Source organism: Vanessa tameamea, chromosome 18 (assembly GCF_037043105.1).
Source record: "Vanessa tameamea isolate UH-Manoa-2023 chromosome 18, ilVanTame1 primary haplotype, whole genome shotgun sequence".
In the NCBI taxonomy this organism is placed as follows: Eukaryota; Metazoa; Arthropoda; class Insecta; order Lepidoptera; family Nymphalidae; genus Vanessa; species Vanessa tameamea.
The window spans coordinates 9,876,568-9,893,708 of record NC_087326.1 but is presented as its reverse complement, the minus strand read 5'-3'; the positions used below and the strand labels follow the sequence as shown (position 1 = coordinate 9,893,708).

The 17,141-nt window shown below is 30.8% G+C and overlaps 1 protein-coding gene across 1 annotated transcript; it reads right to left on the bottom strand.

Annotated features, from left to right (window-relative positions):
- Window positions 1–7,686: 7,686 nt before the first annotated feature.
- Window positions 7,687–15,243, bottom strand: LOC113398593 (cuticle protein 3-like). Its single transcript, XM_026637402.2, has 4 exons — window positions 15,177–15,243; window positions 13,307–13,490; window positions 10,803–11,030; window positions 7,687–7,864 (listed from the first exon to the last, which is right to left on the bottom strand). Exons 1-4 carry the CDS (start codon window positions 15,183–15,185, stop codon window positions 7,764–7,766), a joined length of 522 nt encoding a protein of 173 aa, XP_026493187.1. The 5' UTR covers window positions 15,186–15,243; the 3' UTR covers window positions 7,687–7,763.
- Between the last annotated feature and the right edge of the window lie 1,898 nt (window positions 15,244–17,141).

Sequence of the window (17,141 nt, the reverse complement as noted above, 5' to 3'; positions counted from 1 at the left end):
TGTGATCTGGAATATAGACAAGGTAAATATTAGTAGATTATATAAGTATGAAAGAAAAATATTTTTTGAAATGGTAAATATTATGAAAAAAAAAAATCGTAATACAGATAATTAAAAAGTAAATTACGATTCTAAATTTGAAATAAACATTTTTAAACCTACCAGTTTCATATTGACTGTTTTACAAGAACTTTAGAACTTGAATGCGTAAAAAAAATTTCACCCAACCGTTTTTATACTAAATAATTTCTGTATACGCACGTTCTTATGAAGTCACACTTCTGACTTAATAAGAACTGTTTTATTAGCGGTGATATCACTAAAAGTATGAACATAGTAAAAAATATATATATGGGAATGTTAGGTGTGTGATTGAGAGGTGCAATGTGAGAGCGAAAGTATAACAGTGTAATGATGACAGAGACAGCATGACAGAGAATTATGTAGGTGTGAGCGAGAGGGAGAAAAAGGAGGCACGATGGCGGCACGATGTATTGAAGTGTAACGTACTTTTTTGTAAATTCGAAGCAAACAATATAAATTGTGATATTTTGTGGTTTCGTTCAACCCTACAACCCAGTTATATATATTTATTTTACTTAATAATTGTAATGAAGTTATTGACATATGTGCATATAATTGTTGGATAAATACTGCAAATTACAATTAAATAAGAATAGCAATTTGGAAGTTATTATATTTTAATATTATTAATATTTAAGATAGATGTTAATATTTGCAAAATAATTTACATATATGTACATATCAACACAAAAATAATCAACATATTTTATTTTATTTAAAAAAAAATAGCTTTAACTTTATATATGGTGAGATATACCAATTCATTATTAATTTAGCTTTTATAATAAAATACTCATTTGTATAGGTTTATGTAAAAGGTAAACACATTATTTAAAAAAAAATACGTAAGGTCCATGGTATATGTGGTCTTTGTAAGACGGTATCTGTTAGGTAACAAGATGAACCCGATCACTGAACAAGTAGAGCGGATTTTGGACAGACATTAGTAACAGATAGATGTGGCAATTGTATATAATTTAAGCATACGGCATTTTTTTATTATTATGAAATGAATTTGTTTTGATTTTCATAGATGTATATTTTTTCTTCTTGTTTCTTTTAGTTCTTTTTTATATTTAAAAAGATCAGTTCACACAAAAAAAGATGTGCAAAAATCCAAGATTTAATAATTGTAAAATATAATATTATAATGCTACATTTATGGAATATTTGCTGTAATTGCCTTTACATAAATATATATATATTAATAAATAATTGCCAATTAGTATTTATATACCGAAACATTTATCTAAAATAACCCATACATTTTACGACGATGTAAATCACAATTAAAACGATGTAAAAACAAAATAAAAAATCGATCTTCATTGTTCAATAATAAAAATATCAAATATCATAATTATATTAGAACAAATTGAAAAATCAAACGAATAACAGATCAATGTATTTTTGAGAAAGGTATCGCTCGGCGCTATTTCCTATTTTAACCATGACTCACTCTGCCAAATTTAATTAGAAGTTTTAGCGCGACTGAGTAACGAAAGTCTTAACAATATTGACCTAACACGAATGTACATTGTATTGTAATTTTTAAATGTCAGTTCTACGAGAGTCAGTGGTCTACATTTAAATAACAACACTTAAGAATAAATATATAATTTAAGTATTATTTCATAAATTAAGTGCTTTAAATAATTCTAGGCTAATATGTTTGTTACGTTTAATTATACTTTCGCTATACAATAGGTATTAAATTTTTTAACGTTAAATTATTTCGTGTACATTTAAAACACGACCAAACCTCAATTGAAACAAGACATGCATTTAAATATTATAAATTTTAATTATAATATTAAATTTTTAGGTAGGCAGTCTGGCAAATGGGCCAGACCGGTAAATAGACCACTCTTACATCATCAATGCGCCAACCTTGGCAACTACAATGGTATATCCATTGTGCCAATAGTCACTGACCCTTTAAACTGGAAGACACAATACTACGCGAAAATTGTTCGCGAGTTCGAACAAAGCCCTATAACCAAGTAAAATAAATAATATTATTCTTACAACAACTGAGCAAAGAATTTTAAAAAATTTGGAGACTCTTAACGCTGTTTCACTGCGATTAATTTAGGTATGGCAGTTTTTTTAGTTAGATTAAGTCTATGTTTTTGCACCGCTGAGCATATAAAATTTAATTTAATTAAAATAATATTTTATAAACACAAATTCAGCACGTGAAATTTTAATGGTGTTTGTCTTGATTTAAGCCTGCAACCTTCGTTTAATATAATTTGACCTATTTACTACGCCGTATATAAAAACATAACGTATGTAAATACAAACAATTATTTAAAGAGAGCCGTTTTAAGAAATTTTATGTGCTAGAATTCTAATGTACTTTATTTGTCTGTATAACTTATTTACTCGGTGATGAAGGAAAACCTGTTTTTCAGTGGCTGGCGTGCATTTGGAGAGGCCTATGTCCAGCAGTGGACGAATGCGGGCTGATGTGTGTGTGTATGTGTGAAGGAAAACATTGTAAGTCGACATGGATTTCCACCAAACATCATCCGAACAGCATGATGGAATAAGTTCCGAATCTTCTCGAAAGCAGAGACGTCATCAGGCAAGTATTGGGACATTTACAGGCTGTTGCAAATCTTCTTTAGGAAGTTTAAGACTGATTAAGAGGTCAACATCAGCAATAGACACCGGTACTGTGAGTAGCACAAACTATTGATACATTGTCAACGCACCGAAAATCATAGAGACTAAGATCTATCCGTGGCGCATTGGCGATGTAAGGAATGGTTAATCAATTTTTCTAGTGCCAATGTCTATGCTATAAAAAATGGTCCAATTACGTGTTGCCTTTCTAAATAAAAAATATACCGAAGTAAATATTAGCAATATGTTATGCTGTGGCAATAACAATAAACTTATACAGATGTAATACTTCACAATAGAATCTTGTCCGATGAGTTATACGACTGTTGTTTGTAATAACTTAAATTCGAAATGAATTCAATTGAAGTTGTACAGGGGTAACCATACTAAAGTCGAAATCAGGACAAAATTAAAAAAAAAAACCAAAGTTAACCAAATGTTACGCTGATTCGGTATCCTTAGCGCCTACGCATATAATTGCTGTGATACGAAACGCGATGCAATATTGACTTAGTAATAGAATTCCGAGGAACGGAGTGTACACACTTCCAACTGTAAAACTCCGAGCCGTTGTTGACAGTTTTACGACAGAAAATCCCAATATTTTTTAAACCTGGAGTTTGAACCTAGAGCCTCGGAATATGTGGTCTTATACCTAGCCACTAGACTAATGAGGCAGTCAAATATATCACTCAGACTTAAATATGTCAAATAAACCTGTGTTCACATATGTTGATGATAATAATATTACAATGTAATTTTGTTAGTGATGTATTTTTTCTAAATATGTAAGATTTTGATCGGTTGAACTTAAAGTCAAAGAACACTCAAAGACAACTTAATTAAATTGCACAGAGATACCTGAAAGTAAAACAAAATAATAGCCAAACACATCACTGCCATTGTCCCTTTTAAAGCTAGCTCTAGCTGAAGTAAATTATGTATTATTATTAAATACTAATTAAAAATGTTGTTAAATTGAAACACAATTGTGTTCGATTAGTTTTAAATAAATCAGCAGGACGAGTCCTGTGAATATAAAACGGTTGGATGCCCTAGTCAAATTAACACGACGTGTATTGATGTATTGTTAAGTTAAATATTCGAACAATGCTATCAGACAATACGAGGAGGTTACGCGTAATTTGCTATGTACAGACAGACAATAAATACCAAAGAAGTGTTACACTGTACACATGTTACTGTAGATTTAGAGAGATGTTTTTTTTTTGTTAGTAGAATCAAAAAAGTACATAACTTTTTTATTTTACGTTATTATACTGGGTTATTGGTAATTCGACGTATTCCCGTTAGGAGGTGATAGGGGTGATTATTCACAATAATTTTAACCCCAAATTGCATAATGCAAAAGTTAACCATTTTTGAGTTATCACGTTTTTGAGATTTTTACAAAATAAGTCAAAAATGCAACTTTAAAAATTTATTTAAAAAAAAGTATCAATTAAAATGTATTTTTTTCTTGTGATTTATACAAACGAATAAACACTGGTTATTTGTCAATATTAAAACAATATTTATCGGTCCAAATTTAAAAATGCGAGACGGAAAATGATGTTATTTCAATATTTTTTTGATTTTTTTTCCACAAAAATGCCCTTAAAACAAAAAAAAATCGTTATGAAGCTTGTCCTGCAGGTTATTAAAAACATAACTGTTATCTTAGCTCTCCAAAAATGTATAATAACTAGAAACTTATATAAAAGGGATCTTTGTATCTCGAGTTATTCTAATTCAGGATTAAATAATTTATTGAATTTGCAATTTTTGATGCTTCTGTTTTCTTTTTTATATTCTATCATATAATCATGGAAAGAACTATTCGTCATGATAAAAGATTCTGCGCTGACATATATATGTACGTGACGTGTATGTGCAAAAAAATGCTTAATAATAACCATTGTCTTTCTCGTAAAAAGATAAATTCATAAAGTTAGAAATAAATACGACTTAACATCGATTTTAATGACTTCTTTATATATTATACATCTACAATATACATCTTGCGGAACAGATCAAATAACAGCCTGATTTTAACGAAATCTAATATTACATTATTTATTTATAAACGAGTTAGCCATGTAACTACAGGTACAGGGGATATAATGGTGATTATAATTATTAATATTTCTTTCTGTATAATTAATTATTATACAAAATAACATTTATGGACAGTGGTACCACTTACCACCGGGTGGTCCATTTGATAGTCCGTTATATATACTAGAAAAAACACTCGTTAAAACACATAAAAATTCAGCTCACGATTGACTGGTTTTGAACTCTGTAATAAAACCACTATAATTAATAATGTGATAGATAACCACTGGGCTATATCAGCCCAGCATGTAGAATTATAATGTGCAGACAAACTGCCTTTGTATATTTACCAATTGTCATTATGATACGGTGCGCTACGTATTGTTAGTTGATGAACTTATGATTATTATGATGAAAATAATGTATAGCTTTTATGGTAATCGTCACAAGGTATTAATCCCCAACAGACATACTAACATTCATTTTATATTATTAAATGGGGAGACGTGTATTTGAACTGCGTAACCAAAAAAAAACTACTTATCCAATATACGTAAATCTTATATCCGCGATAGCATCAGCAAAATACAGCGCGTTTTGGAGGTTTTAACATATAACATTACAATAAAAGTAACTACGAGTAAATGAATGACAAATGAATTTCATATTTTTGTACTAAATATACTACAGCCTGTACATTTTGTATTATATATATGTATGTTTTAAAATATTTTTATAATTTTTAAAATCATTAAATTAAGAAAATAATATGTTCCTCATTGCAAAGTTATGTCGATAGGAAAATATTTACATCAATCATAAAGATCAAGCTAACTTGAACAGGGTATATTTAAAACTCACCTAAGTGCTAAATATATTTTTTTAACAGCTGACGTTTAGTGGAATAGTTACCGGATTCGTCTGACATTTGCACACTGACCTGAACTCGCCACATCTCGCTAACGAGAACAATGAATAATAAAACAACATGCTATTATTTCTTGCGGCTTGTAAACCGGTACATGACGAGATTATTATAGATTGCACTTGTCGGAAACGTCTCATTCGTAAATCCCTAATTATATATAATACCATTGCATTGTTTGGATTGATGATGTCGGTGATAGATGACGTGGCCCAATGGACAAAAGTTGTGGATCCGAAGTTGCAGTTTAAATCTAGATGACATTTTTATATGAGCTTGGTTAAAGTATAACTCGTGATATTTCTTAATTCCATATATTTTTTATTTATTTTTTATGGTATCGGTAGGCAGACTGGTCACCACCGCCAATAGATCTTGGAAACTAAGATGTTATGTCCCTTGTGCATGTAGTAACACTGGCTCACTCACCCTTCAAACCGGAACACAACAATACTGAGTACTGCTGTTTGGCGGTAGAATATCTGATGAGTGGGTGGTACCTACCCAGACGGGCTAGCACAAACCCTACCACCAAGTATAAATCAACAAGTAATATTTATGATAGGCTTAGTGGACTAGGATTTGATTTATCTTTTAAGGAGTTATGAGAATATATAAATATAGTTGATAAGTCAAGTGAAAATTACCCAGCGATGGGATATATAGTTGTTGTCACATAATTTAAAGTGAAATATTTATTTGATACTAACTAATACGACAAACTTTGTCCTGGCTTAGCTATGAATATTTAATTCGATGTCGAAATGATAAAACCAGTGTAAACCACTAACAATATAGTTTTTAAGATATCTGAAAATTTACAAATTTCTGCACATTTTTATTTCCATAAGAATCTTCTACGGAAGATTAGAAGTATTCAATCGGTTAAGTCGGTCGTATCAAGGAAAATAGATGTATATATCTTTTTATATAAATGAATATATGTACATTTATATAAAAATATATACTTTCTTAAATGCTAGTCAACGGCTGTTTAGTAGAAACAAATCGAAAGTTATCCTACTGCTATACATCATTCTTTAGTATTGCTATTATGGTTTAAGAGGTGAGTGCACTAGGTTCAATAGTAACACATTTACCTTGAACTTAATTAATAATAACTTCTCTCATTCATTTTATACTTCGTAATATTCCTATGACAGTTTATAAAAATCTCCTTAGGCTTAATTTAATATGGTGTTTTTTTTTTCTAAATTTGAAGTACTAATACCAAAGCACATACTGAGGAGTTATTCTAGGACCACAAATCTAACTTGTTTTTGATTATGATTTTATTCGATAGAACATTATGATTCTTTTGTGTCTCAGATTAAAGTTTGTATTTATTATGTAAACTTAGACCCTCATTGATCTCATAAGGCTGCATATGAGGTTGCATGAGCTAATGATGACAGAGATAATTTAATTATTATAAAAAAATAGTCAAGGTGATCTTTCAGCTTTTTTGTGGTTCCATGATTCGTGGTTATTTGATTTTTGAATTGTTGAATAAATAAATAAAAAAAAAAACAAAATGGGTTGTTCAGTTCAGGTCAATTGAATATAAGACTAAATAAATATGACCAGCATGAAAGGCTATATGAATATGCGATAGTTATAGTATAGGGGGTTAAAGGAGTTTTAATTTAATAAATTTAATTGGAAGTTTATTTAGTCTGTGTATATAGCGGCTGATTTAACAATTGGTCGAAGAAAATTTACTCGAGTGAATTTGATGTGTATTTGCAAGTGACGTGGTTAACTTAAATATGATTAGTGATGTTTGAGTTGCGTACATAAGTAAAATATTTTAATTGTACACTGAATATTGTACAATTAAAATGTCTCGCTTGGCTATATTGATTCATGTTTTTTAATGGTCGAATGAAATCACAACAAATTCAACAGACAACCGCAACGATTACTTCCCTGAAGCTTCAATAATATGGGATAAGTTGAATTACGAATAAAATAAAAAAATTAAAATTAAAATGATAATCAATTTATTGCGTAAACATTGCACTGTACAAAACTTAGTCTAATCGATGGCACGAATATGTGTTGTTCAGAAGCGGTAGGGCTTTCCGAAGGGCGCTATGTACCTCGGGGTAGTGTAGGTGCGAGCAGCAAATACGCCTTGATCGTATTTAGCCGCATGGTAGCTACCTGAAATTTTTAAAAGAAAAGCATATTTAATTATATGAAGTGACTAGATACAACTTTCAAGTTTATTTTGATATAAGGCGAAAGAGCTATACAAAACGATACAAAAAAAATGTTTGACATCGAAGACAATAATCAGAAATATATATTTAAGAGATAAAAAAATACATAACAATGCTTTACGCATACTATCAACTATTTGATTCTGTGGACTACTAATCAGTTTAATATTTTTTTTGTAATATAGTTTAGTAAGCTAGCGTTTGGGCCACCTGATGGCCAGTGGACATACTTGGCACTGGCACCTATTCCTTGTGCCTGTTACACTAGTTACACTGGCCACTCACCATCCAAATCAGAACATAACAATAATAAGTATTGCTGTATAGTTAATGGGTGGTGCCTACCAAGTAGTTTCAAGTTACCAAGGGGAAGCGTTTGTACAAAACATGAAGAAAACGAAGATTTAAAAGCCTCGGGTCATAACCTGATATTAAGGTGATTGGTTCGTATGTTGCTGTTCCTTGTTGCTATCATGATGAATCAAAGATTCGTGACTCGGTCGAAACAAGAAATATCAAAACGTCAAGAATATTATTTGTATTGTGTATTGTCAACGTTTGCCATCTTGAAATGTTAGAAGAAATGACGGAAATCCTCGTAGACAAAGATTAATTCGTCCTATATAAAATATTTTCAATTTAATAAATCCTTACCTTTTAAAAAAAAATTAAATCTACCTATGTTAAATGTTTTGTTTTGTCAATTTAAATATTTTAAGTAATTGTTTTGTTTCTTCTTTTAATTTGGAAGGTATACGATTAAATTGGCTGTCTGGTAAGTACCTGCCCTAATCACTGCATAATATTGTAACCTATACAAAAAAAAACGAATGCAACTCCTCGCCTTATTGCCATTCTGGCTGCTTCCCAGTTTACCCAGAGGATCTGCGATTCAACGAGGTTATGCTTCTGATTCTTGGCACCGATCCCCGCGGTCATGATTTGTACAGTAACTATTTTTAATTAATATATATATAGTAACTATTTTTAATAATTTGCATATAGTTAATGTTAATACATAGTGTGTGTGTTTGTGTGTGCTAGTATGTGTGTGTGTGCAGTGGCCTTAATATTTATAATTATTATGGACTGGTAATTACAAAGGCCAATATTAGCTATTTGAAGTTAACTATAACTAATATTTCATTTAAAATTTTGATACGAATCTTTTGATGAAACTTGACGTAAATGTCGCTAAAATCACACGAAGAGAAGATTAATGATTATTCCACGATGTTAAAGTGTAAAGATAATTCGACTTAATATTAAAGTTACTAGAATAATGAGTAATTATGATTGACATACTTCATTATTTGAAAATTTTCTTGCACTTGTATTGCAATAGGAAAAAACTTTATGAGTATTGGTTCCCCGTGGTACTGTTATTCTAGGATGTTACTTTGAACTAATGTAGTTCGGGGTATTATAGTTTTGCGAGGAGTTTTGTTTTGATATAGTACATATTTGATATAGTTTGATATAGTACAGTAATTATAAAGGATATGACCCAATGAATTAAGACAAAAGTAAAAATGATTTAAGTACATATAAAACACAATTCTTATACTTTAGTATAAAAATATAAATATTTTAAATTTGGGCAATTTTTTTTTTAAATATTTATTTGAATATTAAATTTCAAATATAAAGGAACCGTTAAATGGTAACAATAGATAGAGGTATGATATATTCTTATGTTGTGCCTCCAAAATCTACATAAGTTTATATAACATAGCTGGTAAATTAATAAGTATATTTAGTTACGCATTCGGACGCTATCAAAATTAACAGATGTTAATAACTATAATTAAATTACACGCGTGTAAGAAATATTATGTAGGAGTTTTAGTGTAACTTTCACTCTTCAAGTTGTTGCCAAAATTATACGCCGTCTCTTTCTCTTCCATGTGGTGTTCTATATTCATTTCATTCACACTCACTTTATTAAAACGGAGATATGAATGCGAAAATTGCTTGAGTCTTTTTTTTTTTTTTTTTATTTTACACATATAAAACTCTCTTTAGAAATTATAATGATACTATTTTTGATAAAGAATAAATTAATTCCATTGTACACAATTTAAAAAATATAAGAACTTTTGGCATAACTAAATTTGCAGTACTTTTTATCCCTATGCGAGGAAAAGGGATAACAATAGTTATATGTCTCGTTCAATGCGAATGTGAAACAGGATAGATTTTTATCAGACTAATTAATAATAATTGTTTAGTTTCATTAATATTTGTAATATTTACATTGCTATTCAGTATTTAATTATAGATTACTATAATATTGCTACACGTCCCGGCTTCAAACGGGTTCAATAACGGTATATAAAACATTAAGATTGAAGAAAAATCATAAAAAGATAATTATTGTTTTTACTTTAGTTGAAATTCTCGCCTTTACTTTACTATAATATGCACGTAATTGAATCACTCTGTTTATTGATGAAATCCTCATTAAAATCCGTTGCGTAGTTTAAAAGATCAAAGTGAATTCGAAGCGACTTTGTTTTTTACTGTTTATAGTTGTGAACGATAGTGTTAACGAGATGGCTTACGTCTACGATACGATGTAATGCTCCTCAAGATGGATAAGCCTGTTTTATTCCCTTAGTGGCCTAGTGGCTAATTGACACGGCTGCAAAGTATGCAGCGTTCGAAGTCGGCTTGATAAAAATCGAAATTACTCGTTTTACTTCAATTTTTTGCAGTGTCTACACTACCGAATCTTGGAATTATACATCGTTTAGAAATCACGGTATGCACCAAGTTATCTATTAGGTATATTTCTTGAACACACAGCGTTCGTTATATCTGGGACATTATTATTAATTGTGATGTGATTGGCTGATCGGACATGTATTGGCGCTTACCATCATCAAAGATGCCATTGGCTTCGTCTCTAGCGTTCTCCTGTAAAGCCTTGGCAATAGCTTCGGGTACTGGTGGAGCGGTTGGCAGATGAGCACCCTGGGGCTGGAAGCCGTTCACATCAGCTGTGTACCTCACGCTGTAGATCTGGCCATCGTCACCAGTGTACGAGTAGCCGCCTTGAGCTTGAATTCCATTAGCTTCTATACCGGTTTCCTCAGCTTGGATTCCTGAAAATTATTAATAAGAAACTATTTATCTTAAGGAATCGATAGTAATTATTATATAAAAATTTTATTAAGATTCGAGATCTATTGGATTTTTTATTTTTTTTAATTTAAATACTTTATTGACCACCACAAAATTAATGGGACAAAAGGCGGACATAATGCCTGAATGCAAACAGGAAACCATGAAGGCGGTAATTAAAAATGAATTAACAATATATAACAATATATGCACATACATTGCCTTCTGACAATATGTGCTCACGTAGACGAGTTTTAAAAGTAAATCTTGTCTATCTATATGATTTATCATTAAGTTTATTTTGAAAATAATATTGTAATAATATGTTAAAGCACTAAAATCTTAACAGTGTTTCCATATGCCCAATTCATCTAATTTTCGGTGGTTTTGAAAAACATCGTCAGTAAACTGGCAGATAAGATTCTGCATGCAAAAATCTACATGTGGCAGATAAAAATCTATGTCACCAACGCGTATTGGAGCAGCGTAGTGGAATATGGTCCTAATCTTCTCGGACTTCTAGCATTCCCTTGGCAAGCAGTGGAACATTTATAGGCTGTTTATGTTGCTTTTAAAATAATCTAACCAAATTTAAAATCCCCTTTTAAACATACAATTCATTTGAAAACAGCAACATTTCCAAATATATCTCATACTGCCTAGATTGAACGAGCGACCTCTATGTCACAATACGTATCATAAAGGAGAAGGCTTTCCATTACTATAAAATGGAATCGTAACGTTTAAATATCAGATTTCAAAATTATATCGATACATCATGCCTTAACATTAACCTTGTTTAAATTTTTGTAATAATTTTGTAGGTGGCAATGATCGTAAATTTTGCATACATATATTTATGTAAATCTTATATAGGATTAATTTGCATAGGTCTAAACGTATGGTATCAAAAGCAATTGTTTTAAGGTATTTTAAAATAGGTATAATGTGTTAGGATTATATACCACCCATTTATCAGGTATTCTACACCCAAAAATTAAGGGTGAGTGAGCCAGTATAACTACAGGCACAAGGGACATAACACCTTAGTTCCCAAGGTTGGTGGCGCATTGGCGATGTAAGGAATGACCAATATATCTTACAGTGCCATTGTCTATGGGTGATGATGACCACTTAACATCAGGCGGCCCATTTGCTTGCATATATATATATAATAAAAAAAACAAACCCAACTATATCATAAAAAAACAAATTCTACCTTTGAGATGAGGCTTTTGTCCAACGGTTTGCCCAACAAACGTTTTAGAGTAATAATAACAAAACTTTTGATAGAGTCATTTATACAAGGTTTTATATAAATAAACACATATAAAATATTTCTCCTTTGTTACATTTTTTTTTTAATTTTGTATATGTGTTATTGTAGAAGCTCGAATTAAGGTAAATTTTAAGATTTTCCAGTAAAACCTAAGATTTACCGACATGAGTTGGTAAATGTAAGTATTTATTATAAAGGGACGACTTTTTCGGACTTTTACCATTCCAACCTAACCTAACATGTAAATCCTAAGATTTACCAAGTGAATGATGGTAAAAGTTCGAATCCCAAAGTTTTATGGACATTTACCATTCATAATCGGTAAATATTAGGTTTTACTGGAAAGTCTTAAGATTTACCGTAGTTCGAGCTTTCACAGTAACATATGTGTTTCTTCGTGATAAGCAATACAGTTTATTGTCGTTTGATTATTTGCTTATTTTATATTCTTTGCTCGACTTAGAGTTGTTTAGTAGGGCATGCCTTACCTTTGCAGGATTGATAAACTGTTTATGTTCGATGAGTGATTGAAATTCAATCGTAATCATTACGGAAAATTTGAACCAACATATTCTTATTTCCATTTCTTGAATGAAAATACGAAAGCTTAGGCAAAATAAAACGAGAGTTATCCTGGTCACCTGGTCACGAAGTTACTCAGATACAATTAAATAAATTATCAAAGTTTGAGAATCATTTAATGACAGAAAAAAGTTATTAAACTCCCGATGTATTAAACAATAACAAAAAAAAAATATTACATAAAATCGTATATAATAGAAAGAGACGAAAGGTCGACTAGAGGAGTTATAACGATTTTTCTTTACGTGACGGTTTTTAGCAGGTCACTCTACTGTAACCGTAAAAGAGTTTCGTTCCAAAAAGAGTATCGTTTGAAAAATAGAAGGGAAAATACATTGCATGTCTTTTTGCTTATTTAAGTATATATATGTATATATCTTCAAGTTGTCAACTTACCATTTTCCGTGTCGTAAGCGAAACGATATCCTTGTTCGTTGACATCGGACACTGATCGTAAAATGGCTGCGTTCCTCTCCAATGCAGCGCGAGGCCTGTCCTGGTAGTAGGCGCGGTACTGAGGGGCCACGTAGCCGGGGAGCGACGCCGCTGCGCACGCGCCGATGATAGCTGCTAGGATGATCTACAGAAAATATTTGTAGTTAGTATAGAGAAAACATATAAGATTATCACAAAAAAAATAATCATTTTACAAGTTTGTACTTTGGAATAAGGATTTAAAAATGATAGAAATCCACTTTTTAATAAATAATATATTCTATATGTAATATATTAATTAATTATAATTTAATTTTCAGCCTATTTTTAGCAATATTTTTTATTTTACATAAATAGTACAGAAAATGCTTAGAATGAAATACTAGGAGCGGACTTCTGATTGATAAGTCATTTATATGTTACAATATATTTTAAATTTAAAAAGTATAACATTCAGAGTTCTATCTAGGTATTCTATCTTCAATATATAAAAAAAAAATCTTCAATACATACTTTATTAATTACATACTATAAAGAATAAAAATAAAATTTGACTTTTTAAAATAAACTTAATTTGAATATCACTGCTTTTATATATATAATTAATATATATTATTTAATCAGTATAAAACTACTAACTATTGATTATATTTAAAGCGTTTAATGTTTAAGTGGGAGCTGAAGTCATTATGATAATATGTGGGAGAAGCATCATATATACTTAGTCAAGATTTGAATAATAATATGTTATTGTTATTATGTTAAAAAAGAAACATATATCACACGTGACATTGAACTATTTATCTAAGATATATTTATATTTGAAAAAACATGATAAATTCATATTTCGAATGTACGTAAACGTCGAACAAAAGAGTAACGTTGATTTTAATTTTATTAAGTCTTAACAAAAAGTAACATGAATTAGTATAAAATAGTAAAAATACTTTAAAGTCTAAATGTCTGTTAAGCCTTTCTCGCTCCGATAAAAAGCGCATTCTATTATCGGCTACGCACATCATTTATTTCTAAGTGACCGTTGTGACCAAGACATGTTATCCAACGAAAATTGTAACGGATGTAATTCGAAATTTAAATTCAGCGTCGAATAGGATACACAGATTATCGTTTTAAGAAGATTATTTTAGCAGTTGACCGATTAAAATCGACTAAATTTGTTATACGTTACAAAATTTAAACTAATTAAGTAAACGCATTAAACAATACTTTTAATATTAACTGTTTACTATTAAAACGTTCAAAATATATTATCGTTACTAAGACCCGTAGCATCTGTCACTCGGACTCATGTAAACTAATAAACTGATTTGAAATTGAGCAAGTAAAGCTGTTAGCGTTACTAATTAGAGTTTGTTTAGTTTGCTAAACTAATAACTAACTAACTCCTCCATATATCTATACAATCACCCCTAAGCAACATTTAAAGGCCGTTTAACTTCCCCGCATATTTATGTTCAATATATTAGTCGAATTAGTATTAGAATTAATTGTTATATGTCATATTAAAACCGCATTCTGTAAGCAAATATTACATTATATTAATTAGACATATCGATTGACTATATGGGTCAAAATAAAAATAAATATTAACAAAACTCAAAGCAATAAAAATAACCCAGCAATCACCAAGGGGCAAAAAGAGATGAGTTTCATCTTAAAATAAGTTATTTTCACTGTATGCCAGATTAATCTATTAAGTTTTCTTTGAATAGAATCACAATAAACGTGATGATGTCAAAGTATATGCAATTTTCTGAACTGATTGTAATGAAGTCTTTCAAGATAAATAATAACAGGTCGTTTGACGTACCGATTTCATGTTGCCGGTTGAAGAAACGATCCTCGAATGATGAGTCTGGTTCCCAACTCGGTTTATATACTAAACACCATCAATATTGGCAATGTCAAGGTTGAAATGTAGAATCTGTTCGTCTTAAGACCTGTAGCACATTGAAGAGTAAACGCCAGTCTCTTTGGTTAAGCTCTATATATAAATTGAACTCTAATAACAATGAAATAAAGTCGTTTTTGTATTTTATATTTTAAAAATAGATAATTATACGGAAATCCAAATAAATAAACGAGAAAGTATAATCTAAGCAGATTGATGTTATAAAGGCTGTTTATGACAAGAAAGTCGAAGGTTCGATTCTGGACTGATCTAATATAATATTCATTTTTAGTGCAATTAGAGACGAAATTCTTAAAGTAATTTAAACATGAATATAAAATATATTTTTACGCTCACTCACCCTTCAAACCGGAATACAACAACACCGAACATTTATGTTTAGTGTTAGAATATATCATGAGTGGAGGGTAGTCTTACACAAAACTCTACCAGCAAGTAGTTATTGCACTATTTTAACCTAGTTTTAACAAAATTGGAATCGAAATCAATAAAAACAAATACGTTTATATTGATCATACTATTCTAGCGCTTAAGTCAATGTAATAAGTGTCAAAATAGTGTATTCATATAATAGAATGAATTGAAGATGTGTAACTTTTAAATACTATAATAATCATTATTAACTCATGGCTTACACTTCGGTATAAGAATATTTTCTCATTGACAAGATTAAGGCCTCTTGTCTTGTTATATATATTACAAGCGGTGGCCGCGACTTCGTGCGCGTTTGAATTTAACAAAAAAGTTATTGTTGTAGCCTATGTTACTCCTTATTACATCAGACAACTGCCAGTGAAAGTACCGTGAAAATCGGTCCAGATGTTCCAGAGATTAGCTGGAACAAACAAACAGACAGACAGACAATTGAAAAAATGGAATTTTGGTATATGTACCGTGTATACACAGGCATATGGATTTGGTAAAATGCGTTTATTTTAATATTACAAACAGACACTCCAATTTTATTATATGTATAGAAGATGAAACTATTGCCCTACATTAGTCCACTGTAGATTACAAAATGTATTTATCTGTAATAAAATTCACTCCAATACATGCTCCAAACCTTCTCCTCAAAGGGAGAGGAGGCCTTAGCCGAGAAGTGAGAAATTTACAGGCTGTTAATTAAAAAAAAAAAAATTACAACTCTTTATAACCTACAAAATTACTCATTTCATCTGACGTAATTGTAACATACGTTAATAAAACGAGGGAATAAATCGTAACAAGAGTTGTTATCGTCTAGAGGATAGCATGGGACTTAGAAGAACATCACCACGATTCACCATTGATTTTCCAACAACGAGTTCAACCTTGCATGTATATTGGATAAAATTCTGACTCATCCAAGCGACTTGAAGTGGAGAAATTAAAAAGTAATTTCATGCCCGGCTTATGCAAATATAGAATACTAGTTGCCACTCGCCACAGTCGCGTGTTAGGCAAAAAGAGTAGGCTTACTTGTCCAGCTTGATTGACAACTTCATCAAATTCGGTTCCGTGGTTTGGGCGTGAAAGAATAACAGACAGACAGACAGAGTTACTTTACATTTATAATATGAATATAGATCATAATATAAAACTGTATACATATAGTAATAAGACCGACAAGCAAATAGGCCTCTTGATGATGATCCCTCGAATCTTTACGTTTGCGTCACAGATAGCGGCCCTGACTTCTTTCTATCGACTGTATCACGGTGAGAGCTCTGAGCTGATTTACTCTAATTCCTGCTTCCTTTCCTTCACGAGTACACGCGTGCGGGCTCGCGATGTCACCGCCTAACTGTGACATCAATTCCATCGCGCACGAAGAAATTCGGCAATTCTTTTCTTTGTCGAACCGCCAAAAAATGGAATTCT

Coding starts and splice junctions, on each gene's coding strand:
- LOC113398593 (XM_026637402.2), bottom strand. Junction 11,031..13,306: donor CGCTTACGACACGGAAAATG/GTAAGTTGACAA, acceptor AATAATTTTCAG/GAATCCAAGCTGAGGAAACC. Junction 7,865..10,802: donor CAATGGCATCTTTGATGATG/GTAAGCGCCAAT, acceptor TAAAAATTTCAG/GTAGCTACCATGCGGCTAAA.